This window comes from Zonotrichia leucophrys, chromosome 1 (assembly GCF_028769735.1).
Source record: "Zonotrichia leucophrys gambelii isolate GWCS_2022_RI chromosome 1, RI_Zleu_2.0, whole genome shotgun sequence".
NCBI lineage: Eukaryota > Metazoa > Chordata > Aves > Passeriformes > Passerellidae > Zonotrichia > Zonotrichia leucophrys.
Window position 1 is genome coordinate 88,821,110 of NC_088169.1, and position 24,255 is coordinate 88,845,364.

At 44.1% G+C, this 24,255-nt stretch overlaps 2 protein-coding genes across 16 annotated transcripts in view; one reads left to right on the forward strand and one right to left on the reverse strand.

Moving 5' to 3' along the window:
• COL8A1 (collagen type VIII alpha 1 chain) overlaps positions 1–9,814 on the forward strand; it is an 89,608-nt gene extending 79,794 nt beyond the window's left edge. For both annotated transcript variants that reach the window (XM_064721372.1, XM_064721364.1), the window contains 2 exons: positions 4,272–4,587; positions 6,341–9,814. In XM_064721372.1, coding sequence (XP_064577442.1) covers positions 4,275–4,587; positions 6,341–8,247 — 2,220 coding nt within the window. In that variant the 5' untranslated portion in view covers positions 4,272–4,274 and the 3' untranslated portion in view covers positions 8,248–9,814. The remainder of the gene's footprint in view (positions 1–4,271; positions 4,588–6,340) is intronic.
• Positions 9,815–10,938: 1,124 nt separating this feature from the next.
• Positions 10,939–24,255, reverse strand: part of ST3GAL6 (ST3 beta-galactoside alpha-2,3-sialyltransferase 6) — an 80,174-nt gene continuing 66,857 nt past the window's right edge. For all 14 annotated transcript variants that reach the window (XM_064721433.1, XM_064721426.1, XM_064721407.1 and 11 more), the window contains 5 exons: positions 22,491–22,586; positions 21,907–22,093; positions 20,608–20,745; positions 17,035–17,187; positions 10,939–15,343 (listed from right to left, as the gene is read on the reverse strand). In XM_064721433.1, the coding sequence (XP_064577503.1) occupies positions 15,263–15,343; positions 17,035–17,187; positions 20,608–20,745; positions 21,907–22,093; positions 22,491–22,586 (655 nt within the window). In that variant the 3' untranslated portion in view covers positions 10,939–15,262. The remainder of the gene's footprint in view (positions 15,344–17,034; positions 17,188–20,607; positions 20,746–21,906; positions 22,094–22,490; positions 22,587–24,255) is intronic.

The following is a 24,255-nucleotide window of genomic DNA, read 5'->3' on the forward strand; positions in this document are numbered from 1 at the left end:
TTTCTGCTGACAAACTCAAATAGCCAAAGAAAGGTCCTTTATAGTTTTCTCAGGAGAACAGCTCTACCAAAGAGATTATTGAGAAATGTTTTCACTCAAGCTTTGCCTGTAAAAATGTGTTTTTTCAAGGATTCTCTCTCACCCACAGAACCAATCAGATACCTTCACACACAAGCAACTGAACACTGTGGTTTAGGATAATGTTCCTTCACCTCAAGTGTCTTGTCCCACCCTAGGTAAAGCAAAATGTTTGTTGTGGCTTAATCTGAATGTCTGGTGCAAAATGACATGTCACATTGTGGGAAAGCTCAGTGGCTCCTCTCCTCCATCTTCCTTCCAACATCCAAAGTTTCAATAAAACTTTGCTTTCTCCAAGCCCTTGGCTTCTCTAAAGGTGTACTCATGCACTTATTAACCTGCCACAAATACACAGACACATTCCTATTGCTTTCTGACAAAAACCCTGGAAAATCCCAATCCAAAGTGAAATTATTGTTCCACCAACAGTCATCCTGGAAAGCATGTCAGATTGCATTACATGAATGCATTTGACGGTGATCCCTAAATTGCTGGGATTTGGGTGAAGGGGGTGGAAGGTCTTACACTTTGGCTGAAATCTTCAAAACAGGTTTTTCTCCTTCTGACTCTCCTTGATTTCTGTCACTGTGAGGAAAACATCTCCTTTTGCTGTTCAGAAGCTCTGGAGGACCTTTCCAACATTTAGGATCTATAGGCTTCTTTTGAAAACCAAGAGCAAGATTTTCAGTAGCTTTTAGGCATTTAAAAACGCCCATAGTGAATGGGTTTCACTAGGAAACCCATTAAATGTGTTTCCTAGTTAGGTCTTCAAACTAGAGCTGTGCACCCAGGCATTCAGAAACAAACTGCAAGGCAGAAAAAACACACCTTCATCTTCTCTCAGTGCATAAATAACATTTTAGAGAAGCTGAGCAGGATGAGAGGCAATGAGCAGAAACTCTGAAGGACTATCCCCGGCATCTCTCATGCTTCTGAGCAGGCTTTCCCTGTAGTGATGGTATCTGACAGCAATAATCCAGTGGCAGCACATATGACTCTACCACATCTCTCATCAAGAGTAATTTTGTCCGATCCCTCCTTCCTTTGGGAGAAGGAGGAGATGAGCTGGACAGACAGTACCAAACACAGGCTGTGTCTCCAGTAACTGCAGCAGATCCCAAGCCCCAGACAGCTCACGAGGCCACAGGGGAGGCTCTGACCTCCTCCCACAAAGTTATGAGCCAAATTACATCTAGCCCAAGGCTGTTCAGTAAATAAACTCCCACCTTCCACCTCAGCTAGTCACAGGCACCAGCCCAAGCCAAAATCAATAGATGAGAAGCAATCTGTCATTTCCAGGCCACACTGGTTGAGTTATGGATGAGTCAAAAAACACTACAGGAAACACAGATGGGGTGAGATCATCTCCTTCTCTGGAGCCCTTCTATCTCTACAAGTCTTGCCTAATCTCCCTCAAAATTTCCATGTGCATATACAAAACCATCTCGTGTACCTTGTGGTTGTGCCTGTTCCAGTGCAGGTGCATTGTGTAATGTTTGGCAGGGCCAGGCCAGCCTGGCACAAGCAACAGGAGCCTGAATTCACCTGAGCAGCAGGCAGGCTGGTGTCTCCTGTAGGAAAGTTTTTTCAGTTATTTCAAATGCCTCCCACTCGCACACAAAGTCCATGTTTTGTAATAAAAACAAGGACAAAATCTCATCCAAAGGAATTTTACCTATTTCCCCTTCTACTTATTCCACTGAAGTTATCTTTTTAAACCCTCCCCACACCAAAACTGGCCACTAGAACAACAAAGTAGCCAAGATGCTAAATTAATAACCTTATTCTTCAAAATCCACCTTGCCCTTCATACTAACAGGTTTCAAAACCAGTCCTATATCATCCAGTATCTTATAATTTTTTAAAAGGTTTCACTGAATTTCTCCCTTCATACAGGTAATGTTTTTCCTTTGAGAGAGGCAGAGAATAGTGCCTCTCTATAGAAAATAGAAAATTTTCCAGTAACTGAAATTTTCCCTGCAAACTTAGGTAGGCATTACCCTATTCAGCTGCAGAGAGGCAAAGGTGTTGCAATTTAATCCTGTACAGAAAGGAGCAGGAAGGCCAAGAAAGACAAGGGGGATATATTCCTGCCTCCCCCATTCCCCCCCACCCCTCCAAAAAAACCCCAAAAGGTTGCTTAGGTCCATGTGCCCAGATGAAGCTGCAATGGGTTAGTTCAGTCACCCCACCCCAGCCAAGCCACAATAACTGATCATGCACAGGCTGTCCTCCCACTCCAAAGCTCACCATTGAGCTTTAAACAGAAATACCACATCCCAAGGCCGTAATCCTTTAGCTCACAGCCAGCAGCCACAGCCAGCTGTGGGCTAAAAGCCACATTAAACTCACTGGAGGAGAAGCATTTGCTGAAATGCTTTGCTGAACAAGGATGAGCAACTGTGCTTGGGCTTTAGCTGCCCTTACAAACTCCTGTACGTCTTGGCTCTGGTTTTCTTTGCCACATGGCAGCTGGTTAGTCCAAGAATTCCTGGGAGGGAAAGTGACTGTAGAAACTCAGCTGTGCAACATATGCTCCATCTAGTGCTTATTCCTAGTATTGCATTTTCTTAAAAGGTTTGGTTTGCTGTTAACATATATTTCCATCTTTTCTGTAGTTCATATGTCTGTAGGTGATCATTGCTGAAAATAACCTGCTTATTTCAACTACACCATTTTGATCTAGCCTCCATTTACACCTTCAGTAATAACTATACACCAATTTCCATTTAGAGGTAAAATCTCATGGAGCAAAATTAAGGGAAAATGTTTTAAAAGGGCAGCAAGGGTTTCCCCAGGTACTCTGCCAACACCAAGTGAATGGAAAACGTCAAACAGGAGTAAAACATAAAACCTGGTGGGCACACAGGGGAAAGTTTCTCCCCATAAATGCTACTTCCCAGACATGAGGGCACAGTGCTGAGCCTCTTTGCCATAGACTGAGGTACTTTTTTGTCCTCTATGTCAATCCAGGCCGCTGGGGAAGGACAGAAAAATAAGCAGGTGACACAAAGCCCTTGCTGCCTTTTCAGGCTACCCTCATCACACCAGAACACAGCAGCTGCTGGGAGCAAGTCCTGACAAGTAATTTGGCAAAGCTCTGGAGAACAAATGACCTGGAAATGCACCCAGGTTGCGTGCAAGGCATTGCAGGGTAAAAAAAAGGAACAGTGGCAACAGCCATCAGGTTTGGCAACTGCCATGTGTATTTTGAAAGGGCAGGACTTGCATGCCAGATTTGGCTGTGGGCCAAAACACTCCAACACACAGAGTCTCTTTTTACCACATGCTATCCCCTAATTTACATTACTTGAAGGAGTTCCTGGTTCCTAATTTGCTGTTCAGCTGATGGTAGTGCCCTTAACTGCAAAAAGAAAAGCCAACAACAGGTGGGACAAGAAGTCCCAAGCTAACATTTTGATAAAGAAGTAAAAGATAGAAAGCCCAACCCCATTCTGTAGTGTTAGCAGGACTGGTGAGGTGCTGGGGTGGGCTGCCTTGCAATGGGCCAGGATCTGCAGTGGGGAAGACCTTCAGAAAATAGTTGAACATTCCCAGAGGAAGGCTTGGGTTGGCTGATCCTACCTGGAGTGGTGGCAGCGTAAGCAGGTCCACTCCTTCTGGGAGGAGGCCAAGAGGATCCCAGCCCAGCTAAGAGGAGAGCTGGCAAGGAGCTGTGATAGAAACAGAACAGCCCCTGGACACTGCAGCCACAGGGTACAATCCCAGGCACAGATTTAAGCTCAGAAACAGCGCTTTCATTGCTGTGGAAAGCAGAAGGGGAACCAACAATACAGCTTCTTGGGCAGAACACATTTAGGAGATTCCCACATCCCCTGCCTGCTCTTCCCATGTGCCAGAGCTTGCAGCAGAGCTCCCCAAATCTCAGGTGAGAAGGCAGCAAACTGGGAGCAGGCTCCTGTGTGGGGTAACCACAAAGGGCTCCTCTGGGGTGGCATAAAACTAAATACATAGAAGGGCATTTGCTGTAACAGCAGTGCTTGAGTAGACCCTCCAATAAATCAGATACAGGCCTTCTGCAGGATATCCTCCAGGGCAGCACACAAACCAGGGCCACTTTGCAGAGATTTAGGTCCAGTTTGCTGCAAAAAATGAGAACAGCTTACCCTAATGAGGAATGCACAACATGAGAAAACATCTTCCAACTGTGTGTTTTGTGGTGCTTTTCATAGGTGATGGTCATGCTGCTCTTCCCCATGCAGCTGCTGGTAGTGGCTGTCACTGTTTACCTAGAGCTGGTGAGATCTGCACAAGGTGGTGCCTACTATGGGATCAAGCAGCTGCCACCTCAGGTGCCCCAGTACCAACCCCTTGGACAACAAGTACCTCACATGCCACTGGGCAAAGAAGGCATCCCAATGCAGCACCTGGGCAAGGAGGTACCCCGCACGCCCTACGGGAAGGAGTACCCCCATCTGCCCCAGTACAGGAAGGAGGTCCCACAGATGCCCATGCTCGGCAAGGATATGGCTCCCAAGAAAGAGAAAGGTAGGTCAGCATGTCCCTCTCCACTCCTGCACGGTCCCATCTGGCGTGCCATGGGGAAACTGAACATTGGAGCAGGCTGCTGCTGCAGGCTGGGCACAGCACCCTTGTGCCCAAAGGGTTGGCCAGGCTCATACCTGGCCACAGGTGGACAAAACAGGTTCAAGGGAGCTGTGGGGCAGCTCAGGGTCACCAGCACAAGACCACAGTCATCTCTGGGCTGCAGCACAGCCTCTGAGCAGCCCTTCCTGCAATGAGCCTCCAGCATACAGGTTTGCTCAGATGCTGTTCAACTCTAGGAAAAGTCTTGCTGTCTCACCTGTTTGTAGGAGACCCTCTGACGGGGTTTCAAATGATGGCTCAGAGTCCTGTCTGGATCTGCTCCTACTCTCACTGGAACAAGCAGACATATGAACTAAGAGTCCCAAGGTTTAAATTTATGGGAACATGACTGTTTTTGTCTGACTTTGTCCAGACCCTGTGATTTTGAGGTTTGCCGATAAAAACATACAATTTCTCTACAGACTCTGGAGTCCTCTTTCTGTAAGTTATTTATGGGTGTAACAGAGGCATTGAAAGTACAGAGGATTAATGCACAGGTCTGCACGTACAAGCACTTTCTCTGTTCAGTAAAGGAAGTGTGGACAGTATTAAGGTATTTAAGAAAACAAAAAAAATGTCCAAAATACAAAGGGTGACCAGGAACACCCAGTGTCATAAAATTCTTGTGAGGACCACCAGCATCTGTGCAAGTGCAGACAAACTGGGTAACTTTGTCTTACTGAGGCCCCAGCTAACCACAGCCTCCACTGACTTCAGAGGGAAATGGAAGATTTCAGGGCCTATTTTTGGAGTGTATGAACAAGAACCATTGCCTGTAGTAAAATCAACCTACTTCACGAGGAAAGATTTTTGATGTGCATAAAATACAACATGTGCAGAGAGGGAAGGTTTCTGCCTCCCATAAAGCAGAGGTCTGCCCTTAAACCTCATTTCCTCTCCTTCCCCAAATCTCTTACTTCTTTACACATTTTAGAGCCAGAAAGAGTTTCCATTAACCCAAAAAGCAGCAGCTTGAAAAGCAACCAACCCCAGCAGCAACTTCCCTACCCTGACCTGCAATGACAAGTGGTGACATACACAAAAATGAGGGTTTCAACAATAAAACCTTTTTCAAAGTGTGTAGAAGAGCCATAACTAGACATGGCTATGCCAAAAGAGCAATAGTGATTAAGGCTGCAGGTTTCCAGTAATACTCTAATGGGAACCAAAGCCTTCAGGAAAATACAGACATACCTTATGTATAAACTTCTTACTAATACAATCTAATTTAATTGATCTTGCTTATTTTCGCCCATCCAGAAAAAGCACTTTCATGCCAGAGTTCCTCCCACAGCACGAGAGCACTGAGTTTCCTGCAAAAACTCTTAAAGGTAGATTGATCTACCTCAATGTGGGACAAAATGCAGATTTTGCTGTTTAAGATTGTCTAGGTAGAAAACACCACCAAAGCACAAATGGCTTTTACATATCATGCACAGTAATTACTTTGTGGTAACAGAAGCACGCATGGAAGTTTTCAGTATGAAAAACAGTAACATCCTCTTTAATTCTCAACACCAACCTGTAACTCACTAGTTGTCTCTGTCTACACGACAAGGCATCATTAAAAGCATATTCAATTCAAAACCCTGTTTTTGGAAGGATGTGACTGCACTCACCTTTTATCTCTCCCTCTCCCCTTTCTTCTTCCCAGAAATTCCCATGCGCAGTCTGAGGGGTGAGCAAGGTCCCCCGGGTGAGCCTGGACCAAGAGGGCCACCAGGGCCACCAGGATTACCAGGTCATGGTGTACCAGGAGCCAAAGGAAAACCAGGCCCACAAGGATACCCAGGAATTGGGAAGCCGGGTTTGCCAGGGATGCCAGGAAAACCAGGGGTCATGGGGCCCCCAGGGCCAAGAGGGGAGATGGGGCCGAAGGGGGAGATTGGGCCCATGGGGATTCCTGGACCACAAGGACCACCAGGGCCTCATGGGCTTCCTGGCATAGGGAAGGCGGGTGCTCCGGGGCTGCAGGGGCAACCAGGGCCAAAGGGTGAGCCTGGGATGAAGGGGCCACCAGGAATCCCTGGGATCCCAGGGCCAAAAGGGGAGAAGGGGGTTGGGATCCCAGGTTTGCCAGGTCTGAAGGGTCCACCTGGGCTTCCCGGTCCCCCTGGCCCCGTAGGACTGCCAGGGGTTGGCAAACCCGGCATGGTTGGCTTCCCTGGCCCACAGGGACCCCTAGGCAAACCCGGACCCCCAGGAGAGTTGGGGCTGCAGGGGCCTCCAGGGGCCCCTGGGCTCCAAGGCCCTCCCGGCGCGCCTGGTATTGGCAAACCAGGCCAGGATGGCATACCCGGCCAGCCCGGCTTCCCGGGTGGCAAAGGGGAGCAAGGATTGCCAGGCCTGCCAGGGCCCCCCGGCCTCCCTGGGGTTGGGAAGCCGGGCTTCCCTGGGCCCAAAGGGGAGCGAGGTGTGGGTGGTCTGCCTGGGCCCCTGGGGCCGAAGGGGGAGAAGGGGCATGCAGGGCCACCTGGCATGGGAGGGCCACCAGGGGAACCCGGCCAGCCAGGACTGCCGGGCATCATGGGACCCCCGGGGGCAGCTGGTTTCCCAGGACCTAAAGGGGAGGGGGGTGCCGTAGGGCCACCAGGACCAGTCGGCCCCAAAGGGGAACCCGGCCTGCAGGGTTTTCCAGGAAAGCCAGGCTTTCCTGGGGAAGTGGGTGGCCCTGGGCTGCGGGGGCTGCCGGGCCCCACAGGACCCAAGGGGGAAGCCGGACACAAAGGCTTGCCAGGACTGCCGGGTGTCCCGGGGCTTGTGGGGCCAAAGGGTGAGCCCGGGCTCCCCGGAGCCCAGGGGCTTCAGGGCCCCTCGGGCATCCCGGGCATCGCGGGACCTAGTGGTCCTATTGGCCCCCCCGGGCTGCCAGGGGCGAAGGGCGAGCCAGGCATGCCCGGCCCCCCTGGCTTCCCTGGGGTAGGCAAACCTGGTGCTGCGGGGCTGCAGGGACCCCCGGGAAAACCTGGGGCGCTCGGTCCTCCTGGCCAGCCGGGGCTCCAGGGGCCACCGGGCCCCCCCGGGCCGCCAGGTCCCTCGGTCATCATCCCGCCCACTCCACCAGCTGTGGGACAATACCTGCCTGAGGTGGGACCAGGGATAGACGGCTTGAAGCCCCCCTACGGCTACAAGGGCAAGACAGACAAGGCTGGCGGCATTGTTTACGAGATGCCCGCGTTCACGGCAGAGCTGCTCACGCCCTTCCCCCGAGTCGGGGTGCCCGTGAAGTTCGACAAGCTCCTGTACAACGGCCGGCAGAACTACAATCCCCAGACGGGAATCTTCACATGCGAGATCCCCGGTGTCTACTATTTCGCCTACCACGTCCACTGTAAAGGCGCCAACGTGTGGGTGGCGCTGTACAAGAACAACGAGCCGCTCATGTACACCTACGACGAATACAAGAAGGGCTTTCTGGACCAGGCTTCGGGCAGTGCCGTGGTGCAGCTGATGCACGGAGACAAGGTTTACGTTCAGATGCCATCCGAGCAGGCAGCAGGACTCTATGCCGGGCAGTACGTTCATTCGTCTTTTTCAGGGTATTTATTGTATCCCATGTAAAGCAAACAGACACACACACACACACACACACACACACACACAACACAAAATCAAAACCTTTCTCCTCTGCTTCTAACTTTTATACAACAAAAGGTGCATTTTATGACCATTTGACCATCTTGTACAAAAACAAAAATAATAAATACAAAGTTTAACATTATGCACAGCTAGTTATAAAAAAAGGTGTGGCAAACATATCTAAAGATGTATATCAGGTTCATAAATAGTTGTTTTGCACCCAAGGGGGACATATTAGCTGTACATTATATATTTCTGCAATGCCATGCTTACTTAATTTCATTCACAGTAATTCAGTACTAAAGTTCAAATCAGTGTATGTCACTCACTCCTGTTGCATTGATCATAGTTATGAGACGAAAAACAGTGACTTAAAGCAGAGTAGGTCAGTCTCGAATTATATTTTAAAAAATTGAGAGGCTTATTTGTCTGGGTGGGGGTTTTCTTTGATTTTTTATAACCGGTCTACCTGACAAGCAAAGGTTCCCTTAGCTGGAGACTTTTATTTCCCTTCCCCTGTAATAAAATAATCCTACATGTGTGAGTTTTTTTCCTGAACAATTTATGATGAAAGAGAAATCCTGATAGCATGATCATTCCCCCCGAGCCTTCTCACTGGACCTAAAATGTCACCAGTGCCTCCAGCAGGCACTGGCTTCACTTCCAAATGCCACAGCACTTAAAAAGTCTCCGTTCCCTATTCACACAGCTCAAGTAGAGGAGGTAAATCTCCCCCATTTATTTGTGCCACATCATTGAGACATTTTAGCCAACACATGGCCATACTTCCGGGTGGCATAAATTTGCTTGGATTTCTGTGCTTGTACCAAGAATCCAGTTAGCTTGTCAGAAGAAACACCTATTCTGCCACTCAGCAAAAGCTGAATCAGTTTGCTTTTCAATGACTAGGCAAAGCAGAAGTAGCTTTGTTTGCTTAACTGATTTACTGCTTGAGATCAACCAATAACTTTACTGGCAATACTGATCATGCAAATTTATCTGAGAACTTGGTTCTATCTAAAAACTGATTTCCAATCCTTATTTATACGTTACCAGTTGTCAAGGAGAACCTGCAGGCCTCAATACTTTTCTGTACTTGAGGACAGTGACTTCTGTGCATGAAGTCTCTGTCTGCTCATCAGTGGTGCTAAATCTCACCTCAACAAGTGTTCTGTTTCCAAAGGGCAGTGGACCTTGCTGTGGTTCCCTGTACAGTGCTGCACTTCACACATGGCTGCACTAGTTCAAGGAGTTAAGTGCTCATCACTTCTTCAGTGTCTTTAGCTACCGCTACTGCTTTTGATTCAAAAATGAACTAGATTTTTTCATGTAGAACTAAGATTGGATTTAACTGGCATGACCATTATTTAAATGCAGAGTTTAATGCAGTCTAACATTGACTAAGGACTCCAGTGATATAATGTGGTGCTTTATCTCAGAAATTTTATGGAATGGTGGCAGGAATGGACAAACAGTTTACCAGACACTGGTGACTTCAGTATGTTCCCAGAATGTATGAGATACGTCAAAAGCAAATAATTTTGTATTTAAAATTTTTGTACTGATTTGAAAGAAATACCTTATTAAATATCTTTAAAAATAAAACCAAAACCCAATTCTGTCTTCATTCAGAACTATCAGAAGGAACATTCATCCTGCTGAACTCATTTATCAGACCACAAGGGGTCTCTGAAACCACTGACAGCCTGATATAGGGGGGGGAAATTAAGAGATACACCCTTTTCTCTAGTTCCCTTCTCCTAGTAAAACATGCTCTAAGCCAGAGAGGGAACACATCCCATTTGGTGGGAGGGCACAGCAGGGTTTGGGGGGTACATGAAGAGGGAGGGACTCCCTCAGGTAGCCCCGGGGGACAAATACTGCTCAGCATGAGCCAACATGGGAGTGCAGCTGAAGAAGGCAGATGGACAGCCAAGGAATCAGCCACAGAGGCTGCTGCTAAGGGCTTTTGTTGCCTGAAAAGGCAGAACTGGCTGCCCAGGACGAGAGGTGCTGGCTCTCCTGATGTGGTTTCCTCACCTCAAAGACAAGCATTTCCTCCAAGCTGGTGAACGCCTGATCTGTCCATACTGAAAGCCTGAAATGCACTGAATACCTACTCTGCCAGAGAATTGTTATCCAAATCTCCCTTGGACTACCTGAAGCCTTCAGCATCTCATTTTTACTGCACAAAGGAAAAATACTGCACTCACTTTCTATCTAAAGCCATTTTCCCTTTCTGAAATTTTTTATCGCACACCATCTTTGTTCTTCATCTCTTATTTCAGCAGTCCCCCACCAGTTCACAGTAAGACAAACAAGATTCAAAATACAACGAAAAATTTGAATCACAAGGATGCTGCTCTTGATCTTACCCACAAAAAACATGTCTCGGCTATGGCTGTACTCCACCTGGATCTCTAGCCACAGCACAACTCTGCCCATCTAGGTTCAAAAACTTTCAGCTGTTTGCTTTACAAAGCACTGAAGTTTGTTCCAAAACTTGAAACCATATCTGACAACACTATTTACTTGACACACGAATAATAACAGCCCTGGGCATACCCGCACATCCACACTCACACACAGAACACCAGCTTTGCAAAAATAAGTCTGAGGTCACTGTCTTTAACAGTTTATTCACAGGAAAATAATCTCCTTCTATATGTAGCATTCAAAATTTCATTTGAAACAACTCTAAGAATTCTTCAAAATACAGGTGGCATTTCAAAGGCATATAAAACTTAAGACAAATAGCAAATAAAATAAGTATTTCCCAATACCAAAAACATATGCTGAGCTTTATATGTTCTTAAAAATCACAGTCCACTTAAAAGTGAAGGTGTTTATACTCTTCCCCCAGAGCATTGCTAAAAAGGAAAGCATGGCATTGGAAACAAGAAGTACCAATTGCTAATTAAACATCAAAGTTGTGATTCTGTATTATTATCACCTATATAGTCACTGGAAATATCTGGAATACATTTAGGAACATCTCCTAGACACTCAGATTCGTATTTAGTGCAATAGTCTGCGACTTCCCTTAATTATTACAGCAGAGGAAATAATAGTTTCCCAACAAAGAAACCTCCAGAAAGTTTGAGCCAAACAGAGCTTTCAGCCAACATGTGTCATCCTGCCTGTTTTGTGCATAGTTTGGTATTTTAGAGCTGTGACTATCTGACATTGCAGCATTTTGAGATGGGTGGCAGATAAAATGCAGAAGGACCTTTGCTGTAAATTCAGCAAGCTGCCAGAGAACATGAACAGAATAAGAAGGGAGGAGAACATCTTACTTCAGATAGAAAAATTATGGGAGACACTGGGGACCTACACAGTTACACCATTATCAGACACATAAATAAAGCTGGCAGCACCCTGGGATTCAAAACCGGCCGCTTCACTCCCGATATGATTAAAAAAAAAAAAAAAACAGATAGCTTTTAAAGGGAAATTTCAGTACAGATTTCATTTTCAAAAACAGCAAAAAGGTAAAAAAAGTCCTAATAGCAGCTCAGGCCCAGAAACTATCTAAGTATTTGATGTCAGCATTATTGTTTTATTCTAAAAGCCCCAAGTCTTTGGTATGCAAAACACCTCTGAAAATGTGTGCCCAGACAGAAGAGACACTAATTTGTGATCACTGCTGAGAAACACACTACATATGGGTGTTTCTGCCTCTGTCCTTGAGGCAGAGCAGCAGGAATGCTGTACATGAAGCAGGTGCTGGAAGAGGGCTCGTGTACACAGAATCCTACAACTCGTGGGGAGAAAAATTCATTACTTGGCTCACTGCTTATAGAAAAAAGCTACTGGCCTGCAAGCTGGGCTTTCAAGAAAAAAAAAAAAAAAAAACCCAAACAAGCAAAAAACCCAACAACAACAAAAAACCCCACCACAAATGCCTGATAGTTTATCAGCAGCATCAGCTCTTGGCTTGATCCTGAGGGAACAGTTTCATTCAAAATGTTACCCAGTCACCCAGGGACAAAAACTGCAGTGGACTCAACACCCCTGGCAGGAGCACAGAAGTGGTAGAAAAATATCCCTCAAAATACCGCTTAATTTGAAAAATAAGTCAGCCATACGATGGGAAGGCTTATTAGGATATGAAAAGAAACAGCTGATATGGATAAATGCTTGTAGAGAACATATTAAATTCATTGAGAACACCACACATTATTTAAAAAAAATATTTTAGGGAGATCAAAAAGCTAATGTGGCAAAAGTGGAAAAGACTAAAGGAATTTTTTTTTTTTTAAGTACAAAGATTTTGGGAGACACCATTTGTTTGCTATAAGGCTTCTATTTTTTTACAATTATTTTATTTGATCTGCTACAGCTAGAATCCAAATCCCATCCTCCCAAAAAAAACCAGAAAACCTACTAGAAAAATTGGAGAAGGAATCAGTTTAGATTAGTGGGAAGACTGTCTCTGGAGATGCAATAAAGCAGAGAAAATAACCACATCTTCAAAAGCAGAGCTCCCTACCCACTTCCTGGAACTGGAGACAGGGGTGGAGAAGCAGAGGGATGCAGTCTGCACCATCACAAAAACTCTCCTCACAGTGTCCGGAACATATTCAACAGCTCTCCTGGAAAAACACCCTCCTGGACAGCTTCCTGCAAGATGTTACATGGATGCAGCTGAAATGTGGCAACAGCCATTGGGAGAGCAGAGGGCCCCAGCTCTGGAAGCAACCACTGGTTTTGAGGGTGAAGGAGCAGCTCCCCACTTCTGCTGGCCTTGGCTCTCAGCACAATCTAAGATCTCCCAGGGGCTTCTGTGCAACAACAGCTTGGAGAACACTGCTATGTCTGCAAAAAGCCTTGCCACAGCAGCTTTTGCAGTGGAATTACTACTGTCCGGAGTTTAAATCACTGTAGGTCTGGGGCTGCAGAATCACATACAAACCTTTTTAATTAACTGAAATAACCCGGAGAAATGAATGCTGTTAGAGACACAAAGACAATAATGTCACTATTTTCTTGAGTGAAACCCCACCTGTTTATATTGAGATTTTCAACCAAAAATCTCCACAAAGTCTCAGGAAAAAGTAAAGGAAATACAAAAAATTAAGAGCCCTTCTGCCAGCTGGTGAAGAAATGATGATTTCCTCCATTTCTACCACCAGTGTCACCTGGGGACATGCTCCCCTCTCCTCCACACCCCGACCTGCCACCCTGCACACAGCTGGAGTACAGCTGCAGCCAAGCAACATGCAGCAGACAAGACACCATGGCACACCCTGTCCCTTGCTGGGACACACCTGCACCCTTCCCAAACCCATGCCACAGATGTTTCTGACATCTCAAGTTATTTCAGGTATGTCCAGCTTGCTTGAAACAGACCAAAGCTCAGGAATCACTGGGTGAAAACACAAGCCTCCTTCCCTTCAGCTGTGGCACCTCTCCAAACCACACTGCCTTCCCCCTAATTCCCAAATGGCAATTCCTCTACATAGCTGCAGCAAAACAAATTGTGTTCAGCACTCTTGCAATCCTCACCTTCTGAAAATAACAAATACCCTGGTTTATGTTCATCTTGTGATTGTATGCATTACTCCTAAACATCCTCTCTATATAATTTTATAGAAAAGCAACCATGGTATTCCTACCAACTTCAAAGACTTTTTTAAGTGGACTTATTTGCCTTTTCTTCAGGTTTGATTAATAAAGATAACCACAAAATCATCCAGAAATTCTGCCATAATTAAAATAAAAATTTTATATAGATGTCCTGTGAGAGAACTGGAACTGCACATGGTTGTTCTTTGACAGCTGTCAAGCGTGTTCCCAAGCAAATTTCATTTATTCACAGGCTTGTCAGAGACAAACCAATACAGGAAATATAAACTTCCCATTAAATGTTTCAACTAAAATCTTGAGCAAGTTCCCACTGCTAAATGATTTAGTTCATCCACACACTTCAAACTTAAATGTCAACACAGAAGAGGTAAACAGATGCCAAATGATAATTCAGCTGAAGTACATCCTGGATATTCCCTACCACACTCTAATGCCAAAAATGGGAGTATTTCTGTTTGTATTGATGTATTACAACATCTGAGGAAGGAGATTGTCCTCATTTGGAAAAATCCACCTGTTTTTGAGGAAACAAACAAAAAAAAAAAATGCATGAGATGCTGTCCTGGAGAACTAGGACTCCAACAAACATTGACTCTAAACTCAGGCATGAACATGTTTGTCCAATCTTTTGTTTCTATTGTGCTATGGGGGCTGACACAGGTAGTTCGGACAGGTCTTCAGTCTTCATATTCCCTCTTTTTTAAGTCAAGTCAGCAACTGTAAAATTTACTGGATGCACAGCACAGGGAGTATTATTATTCTATAAAATGTGTACAACATTGTAAACACCAACATCTCCACAAATCAGACAAAGGGTCTTCACCTTCGGCAGACAGAAGCCGAGAGTTGATGGTCAGTGCAGAAGCTGTGGCTGCTCAGCTGAAGGTCGACATCCTCTCCTCAGGAGTATGGCAGAACAAAACCTGTACAGTCTGTATGTTCCCCCTTCTCCAAAACACACAGTAATGATTTAGATGCATAGTTTTAAAGCAATTTTCATACAAGAAGACAAGATAGTCATGACTTTACATCCACCTAGTGAATGAACACCGGTCATCTCAGTCTCTTGACAGTGGAACTCTTTTGGAGGACAACATCAGAAACAAGAGTATTCCAGAGAATTAATCGTTTGGAAAGTGATGTACATCACATTTTTATATATCCCTGATACTTTCAGTTGAAAGTTTCACGGTTTCCCCACTATTAAATAGCTTCACAGAAATTCAGTTAACTTTGTTTGCAACAGTCCATTACCCTCAGTTAAAAGCTTTTGCCTTGATGAGGTTTCTGGGCTCCTTTAAACAGTAAACAGTTATGTTGCGCTTAAAAAATAAAAATGTCATACAAAAAATAAACATTTTTCAAATCTTGAAAATAGTGATTGTTCTTTGTATTTTCCATTCAGCTTTCACGTCAAATTGATCACAAAGTTCTTGTCTATAAGCTTCTTCAAAAATTTCTGCTCGGCGGTGATGTTGTGGTATTCATTCTAAAGAGATGTGAGGGAATAATAAAATTAATTATGAAATCAAATTATAACCAGCAGCACCACTTGGCCGTTCCTTTCTATTACCTGGGATACTTGGAAGATGCTAAGAACAGAAAAGATCTGGGGAAAGACTTCTTAGCAAAGGCTTAGCACAGTTTCCCAAGAAAAGAAGATGCTCAAAACTAGATTAGATATTTCCGTAAGGACACAACTGAAAAGGATGACCCTTTGATGATAAGAACAGGTGAAATGTGGGCTCACAGAAATCCTTCCATTATTAACTCTTCCAAGTCCTTGCCCTGCTTATTCAGAACAATGGCTCTGTAAGAACATTTACAGCACAAGCAGTAAGAAAATGAGTAATCGTCAAAGCTCAGTGCAGGTTCTTGAAAAAGCACATCAGGCACTTCTAGTTCAGATGCATCCTGCCAATTAGGTTCAGCAAGCCCAAAGCAACCCATCTTCTGTGCTGCATCCAGGTTCTCAAGGAGACCACTAAGGTTAGTGGAGGGCAGCACAAGGAAAGTAAATTTACTTAAAGACACTGAATCCTGTAAATAAAAACGAATATAATATGTATACTGCATAAAAGATTATACGGATGTAGTATGGTATTTGCAATTTATTGCCACTAAAGAACTAAAAGGAACATTTTTGTTTAACAGTTTGTTTTTTGAAGTTTTGAGACTTCAGGAAACTTATGGATGTCTATTCAACTAATGATCAGCCTTACTCAAACTTAGTATATGTTGAAGAAAAGCACCTGCAGAGAAGAGCCTCCAAAGGAGGACAAGTTCAGTGTCAGAGGAAAATTATCTCAGAATAGCAGGCATCTAGGAGTTCTGAGAAAAACCTGAAAGGCTCCTATGGGCATTGTCTCTACCCTTCCTCTTCAGCAAATGGAAGAGGAAGAAAATGGCACCCATATGCTCTGGGCAAATGACCAAAGAAAACTTCACACTTCAGTGAAGGGCTAAGACAGGGTTGGCTTGAAATACAGAGATTAAGACAAATGAATACAAGAGCAGAGACATAAAAGAAAACAGAGGCATGGCCTTAGCAAAGCAGGAAGGAAGAGAAGGCATTCCTGATACTTTCCAGGCTCCTGCTGAGTTGTGGCTTCCCCCTCCTGGAAGCAGTTCCTTCTCTTCCTAGCCTCCTCCAAGAGCCGCTTTTCTTTTCTACTTTGAATTTCCAAAATTCAGTTCTTTTCCTATGGAAGACCTATACAAGTTCATAGGTCTTAACTCCTTCCATTCCCCTTTGCTCTTCTTTCTGCCTTTTAAGGAGTCTAATAGCTATGACATACAGTACAAGTAGGTGCCAAGGAAAAAGACAACACCAAAAGAAACAACATTGTTTATGTGCTGACAGTGCTAACAAAGATGTCTCTAGGAGAAGAGCTGTGCAGCCTAAGGAAAACACCAGCAAAGCTGAACACAACACACAAATGGACATCTCATGCAGACACTGCAGAATATGGTACAGCACAAGGGACACAACAATCAGTATCTACATTTTTCAGAAACAACAGCAGACAGGAAGAGATGCAAGCAATGTTAACCCAGAAGCAGCTGAACCAGGAGAAGGTGGGAGGCCCTTCTGACCTGCAGTCCACACTTCTATCTATATTGAATTGCCTTCCCCAATTACCAGCTCTATTTCTCTCAGCACAAACAAGTGTTAGTTACCTGCATCATCTGAGACATGGTTTCATTGCCATAGTAGTGCAAAGAGCTATTTCTGTCAGTGAAGTCGTACTTGAAGCCTGCCAGATGGACTTCATGGCATATGTGAAATGCCAGTGTAATGGCAATTAGCCCTGTTGTTGGATGCTTGGGTTTCTGCAACAAAACAAAAAGAGAACACACAAATACATACCTGGCAGCCTGATGGGAACAGCAAACTTAAGAACAGAGACAAGGGCAATCAGGCAGCCTGGGTCTTCTACAGATGTTTGGTTTTTACAGGTTGATCCACTCCTATCGCTAAAGAAATAAGTTACTGCCCCCTAAGGCTTCCCATGACCAGGGGTGTCTGTGATGTCAGCCCCACAGGCTTCCCTGGAATTCCTTGGTTTCTAGTGAGGGCTGAGCCCACAGTGTAGTCCTTCCTTCCACAGAGGCGTCAGAAAGTCTCCCCATTACTCTGCTCAGCTACTTTCATAAAACTGGGCAGGCTTCACTACACTGGAAAACAATTTACAACCCCCTCAAATTTGACTGAATTATGAGATGTGTTCAGAAGTACCCACATGATGGAGACCCAGATGAACAGAATATGATATGACAAAATTTTCATAGCAACAAACTAAAAAAGCATGAAGGCTATGACTACACAAATTTGACTGAATTTGCATTTCTTCAAAGCAGGGAAATTCCAGAAGAACTTTGCTTCAGACCTTCCCATGCTATTCCCATTAGAAGAAACAAAATCATTTCTCCCTACAATAAGTTCGGAAGCAAATGCAATGTAAAATGAACAGCATGTCATAAACGGGTTTTAACTGTGCAAAATTAAGAGCACCTAACCAAAAGGTAGCATTTCTCACAAAAGCACAGCAGAACTCCATGCAACCATCTGCCCTATCTTGTGTTCAGATACATGACTTCCTTAGTACCAGGAGAGGCTAATACGATCTGGGGAAGTAAATGAGGCATGCTTTTTTAGAGAGAGATGAACTCATTCATTTGGCCATTTGACCATGATGAAGCTAAGGTGAAAAGGTGTCCCCAGAAATGAACAAAACTTTCAGGCACCAATACCCTTCTTAGCTACAGAAAAATTTTTTCTCAGAGACCAAAACAGCTATCATATGCTCTTTAGCAGCTGCAGTCAAACCTCAAACTAAGCACAAAATCATGGGCTTTTTTTTGAACTCTGACCCCAAGGCTCAGTTTGTCTCTGAAAAAGATGCAAACAAACCAGTACTAGACAACTCTGTGCATAGAACAGGCAGATGCACTCAATGTTTTTCTTTGTGACAACACTTCGTATGACAACACAAAAAATCCCCAGGAAGGAGTTACTATTCTCAGCTCTTTAAAGTCTAACTGAAGTCACAGAAAGGAACTATCACCTTTTATGGAAAAAATTTATGCAACTCTTGGAATATTCCAGAAATAGTATCTGCTTAAAATGTGCACTATGCCCAGGGCTCCTGCCAGTTAGCAAAATAACTTTCTGCCCTAGGGGCCCAACATCATAAACTCAGTGGTGACTCTGTTGCAACATCCATACTAAACAGGATCCCAAAACTATAGCAGGAATGCTACATGTCATGATTAGTGCTATTTGGAAATATCAGGAGTACCACAGATTGCAACTACCTCTGTTCACCTGTAGCTATCATAAAATTCACTTCAAAAAAATATCATTTAAAAGCAACTACTTTTAAAATGTACTATCATGCAATATCCAGATATCCTCTGCCTGTAATAAAATATTTTCAGCCTACTTAATGGGAATAGGCACAGCCCTGGAATGACTCCACTACACTTTCTGAGTTTAGAGTTTAGTGGTGCTGGGGCAACACATCTGACTTTATTCCCAGCTCTACCAACAATCAGAAATGCTTATTGGCTATGCACTAATGTGCTCACTGGGAACATGAGACTGATTTAATGGAAAAGGTAGGGACAGCAGGGAAAGCAACAGTGGTTGCTGGCATGTCCTGCAGGCAGAGGGGGCTGAAGCACAGGACAGCGAAGGCAGCACCAGCCCTGCCCAGGGACAAGCAATGGGACAGAGGGCCCCGGTGTGAGACCTTCCTGCCCATGGAGCCTGTGGTGTGACCTGCAGCTTAACCAACCTGTGCCAGTGCCCCTGCAGATGCGCAGGCTCCTGTTATCTCCCCGTCACAGCCCACCTCTGAGATGGGAGGAAAGGGAGGAAGAGCATGCTTGAGATTGATCATTGCTGTACAGGGGTGAGGAACTGCAAAACCCCTGGCATGCAGTAAGCAGGATATATATGGGGGTAGCAGAAGGGGACTCTAGCTCTGTGCAGGGGCACTCAAAGGCAGGAGAAGAGCCAAGGGGCTTGTGCCTACATATCAGCTGACACCATGCACATCTCTCTGACTCACTGACAGCACTGCTTTTAATGTCCACTTCCACTGAGAGAGGAGCCCCAGAAGAGTCAGGAGGAACTTCTGGACTCGTGGAGGCCATGTGCGTTCTGTGGCCATTTAGATTAGTCAGGCATCCAATTACTATGCTGCTTTCTTGCCACCCTTGGCTGAAATGCCAGGGGCCCAAGCAAGCACATACCAAAATGGCTATTTCAGTCTGAGAGTTAGTAAGGGAGAAAAAAAAACACTATTAGGCTCAGAAAACAGAAAGAAATTTTAGAAAGAGGTACAGAACATACCCCCATGCCATCCGCTCAATATTAGAAAGAGTAAACCAGAAAAAAATTTGTGGCAGATACTCCACAGTGACAGCCTGTTAACATTTCCACACGTATCACTTGGGTGGTGTTGGTGAAGTGGGGATGTGACCCCAGGTAAACTGTTTCTGTGCAAAACAGCACATGGTTGATCCTGACTGCACAAGGGAGGTTCCCAGCTTGAAGCTTTACCTTTCATCAAAAACATTTTTCCATCAAGAACTGACAATTAAAACATATTTTTATGTCCAAATTACTGGTTAGCTCATTACAATGGTTGGCATCAAATCAGTAAGTACAACCATGCTGCCAGACATTCATCATTAGCATAGGGCTGGAATATCTTCATTGTTCCCTAGTCCCTCCCCAGCCCCAGGAATATGAAATTGCAGAGAGTTAGAATTACCAGTTTGCTGGGGTTTGGAGGGGGAGGGGGTTATTTTTGGTCTTTTGGGTTTTGGCAGAGGTTTCATTGTTTGTATGGGTTTTTTTGTCTGTATTTTTATGTGCCTTGAAGTTTTTTTTAAAAAACACCCAAAATTCATATCCAGACTCCCTATTATTTCTAGAAGCTCTTTGGCTATGTCATGCTGCATTACCTCCCTGTCTTCCCTAGTTTTGGTAAAGGCATTTTGTCTGTCAGGAAAGCAGCTTCATTTCATACCAATTACAGAAGGTACTTTTGGCACACAACGCTAGCCACTCTTTTTGGGTTCCATTCTCCCATCTTCTAAAACCACCATCTAAATGGCAGACTACTTTAATGCAAACCTAAAGGGTTTTCTACATTACAGTCTACTGTAATAAAGATATAATTGCCTCTAAATACACATTTGCTTGCACAAAACTAGAAGAGACAAAAGGAAAAAGCATACCTCCTTCTTAGGAAACCGTGTTGGGAAATGAAGCCACTCATAAGCAGCTTTCCTGGTGATGCTGGGATCAAGAATCCTGATTTGACTCGATTTGTAGATCATATTCAGAGCTGGTTTCTTCCAGAAGCCCTTCACGCTCTGTGACAGGCAAGTAAATACACATTTTTAACAAATGAAAACAGTTGAATTTAGTTTTGTAGCAACTCTAACCAGTGTAAATTCCAAGAGCATGATGTTAAAGAAGAAGAAGAGTGCTTAATCTCCCTAAGTTCAAAAACACCTGCTCCCGCAACAGGAAACGGACTGCTGCAGACGTAGCCAGCTGGCTGGAAAACAGCTTTGCAGAAAGGTCCCTGATGGACGGCATGTACCAACAATATGCCCTGGAGGCCATAAATACTCACTGTGTGCTGGCCATGTTAGTAAGAGCATAGGCAACAGGCAGACAGAAGTTGCTATTATTCTCTTACTTTGCACTGTGCCCTTTCTGCAGTCCCACAAATGCTGTGCTGGGCTCCCCGCTGTGCAGGGGAGTGTCAGCAGAGGGTCACTACAACAGCCAAGAGGCCAGAGCCCACAGCAAACAAAAAGGGTCTGAGGAGGCTGGGTTTGTTCAACCCATCTTCAACTATCTGAAGGGGTTAACGAAGATGAGATCACACTCTTCTCAGAGGCACACAGTGAAAGAAGGAGAAATTTTCTCTTGCAAGTGTGCTGAAGCACTGGAATGGAGTTTGTAGAAATATCCTTGGAGATACTCAAGATTTACTCAGACAGTGCCCTGAGAACTCAGTATGACTTTGAACTTGGCCCTTAATGAAGAAGACTCAAAAAGATTTTGGACTTCAGACCTTCTGAGAGAGGTCACTTTTAACATTATTCTGCAATTCCTGCAAGTGCACAGGGTAAAATAATGTGGGAAATGGCTGGAGCATGCATGTTAAAATATCAAACAACACTAGGAAGAGGATAAAAATACATTTTCCAGAGGTATACTGCTCAGTGGTGAGGAACTGATCAAATATGTGCATTAGAAAGAAGACAAAGCATTTATGGAAGAGGCATATTAAATAGAATGACTACAAGGAGATCCAGAGCTCCTCACAGAATTCACAGAGTGACTAGGTTAGAAGAGACCTTAAAGATCATTGAGCCCAACCCATGCCTTAACACCTCAACTAAACCATGGCACCAGGTGCCTCCCTCTCAGCTGGAAGGACTACAATTAAAAAAAAATGTGTATTTTACAGAAGCAATGTGTGGCAAGATGAGCCAAGGCATATGAATAATTGAACTCACTATTTTCTGACCACCAAGTATCTCCCAAAGCCACTTCAAGTCCCGTGGTTTGAAGACGATGAGAACAATAGTGGTATTAGGGTCATAGTGGATGGGATCTGAGAAGATAGATTCTGGGTAAGAAAGGCGAAAAGTTGTCCTCCTCCCAACATCCTCTTCATACCCTATCACAGGGCCATTATTCATTCTGTAGAGGACACAGGCACAGAGACATCAGTGACTGCCCCACCCGTGTTCCTACTGTGCAGCGGCTGCCACATGTGTTGCTAGTCTGCAGGACAGACACTGTGTGTGGGTACAGGAAAGTTCAGCAGCCCAGCATTTACGTATCACATTAAACAGCAGAGGAGCAATTATCAGGTGCACTCACCCTGTACACTCAGAGGGATCAAGCACACACAGGAATGTGGCCAAGGTGGTTTAAAATACAGTCACACAATTGCTTATTGTGTGTCACTCAAGTAGAAAGCGTCTTCTAGTTTGGCTCCAACACGCACACACTAGAGAAGGGCAGAGAGAGTACCTGGCCTTGGGGAATTACCCATTTCTCCGTGTACACAAAATGCAAAGGAGATAGCATTTACCTTATTATGATATCATACGAGTCAATTTTCTCCCCTAATGTCTTATTTCGAAGTACTCCTCCGTTACCAACAACAATGCACCGTCGACAGGGAATGCTGTGGAACAAAGAGAAGTTTTAATATACACTACTTCCTTGGCTTCATATTATTAATGATACTTCTGCACGTTATCTGGCTTATTTTTTAAGTAAGATTCTGTATCTTTTGCAGCCCTTGGCCCCTAAAAAGCAGATTCAATCCCTTATCATGTACTATGGCTGCTTAAAAAAAAAAAAAAAAAAAAAAAAAAAAGGCACTATTTCAGGGACTGACAAAGTCCATAATTGGCTTCTCTCTTGTGAAACTGTTTTTACACATCTGCTTTTTCAAGTGGTCTGCTGTTTAAGATCACACCTAACCAGTTTGTGATATGGGTGCCATTTGATAAATTATCTGCCACAGTCCTTCAAATTTGTCCCAGTCTGGAAAAGCTAACTCAATATTAAGGTGCTTCTGCAGTATTATACAACTGTACGCCTACCAACACAAACTAAAGCAGCAAAATTTATGTTCACGTTACAGGCCTATGAGCTGTTCATGTGAAAAATCTTAGCCCAATGACACATGGCAGCTTTTCAAATTAATATGGTGTTGATTTTTCTCCCTCTACTTAAAAGGTGCTGTCTAAGTCAAAACATATTTACACAAGTGACTGTGCATGCTGTCATAATGTAACAAGATGGATTCCTTGATGAAAGGTTGCATTCTTATACGACCAGATTCAAATTAGACACCATTACTAGGCCTATAAAATACTATGTGCTAAAAAGTAAGATTTTATACTTCATCAAATCAAGAGAGAAATTTCAAATTTACAATACATTCAGAGATAAAAAACATGCAAAACAGGTATTGTGGAGATGTTAAACTTATGAAAGTTTAAGCTCTTTGAAAGTTTAAGGTTTTCAAAGTTACCACAGGTTTTTTCAGTGCATATTTAGCTTTTACCATCCTGTTTCGATGCTAATAAAACATGTTGGAAAAAAAAAAAAAGGAGGAGGAGCTCACAAATAGGCTTGCTGGTTTTTTTACTCAATATATTTTGCCTTTTTAGGGAAGGTTTAAATCAAACATGTAAAACTGTAAACTCCTTTCAGAATAAGCACATCATTTTTTGTTGTAAAAATGCCTCTTTGTTTAGAGCAAAAGCCATTCAATTTGGTTGCAGCAGGAACAATGAGAAAATATAAGTCACCTCACAGTAACATCCCATTCCTTAAGTTCTTTCTTCAAGTAAGAAAAAGCCTCCATGCCACTTATTGCTCTAGGTTCAGGACACCAAAACTATGTCCCAAAACCCACTATAACTTATATTGAATTCCCAGCATGGCACTTCATGCAAACTAATTAACTTCTTTCTCCTCAAATAGTCCAATCTGTTTTTTCAGCTCAGAGTTATTATTCAACATCAATCCAAACAGCTGGTTCCAGCCAAGACTGAGCAACATCTCAATGTACAAAGCAGTTCCCTGAATTTCCTACAGAATTAACAACCTCTGCAGAAATAACCTGCCTTTAAACATACATACACGCATACATACACACACACATATAAAACCAGTGCTCTAAATGCAGCTTCCAGGGTTGGGTCACATGAAGAAAAGCTAGCATACCTTACTCAACTGTTTCCTGAACAGCTTAATAGAAGGCAAGCATTCATTAGAAGAGTTCCAGCTAATACCATAACTCATGTGACCTGGTATCTTGAAAATCAGAGGGATGAAAA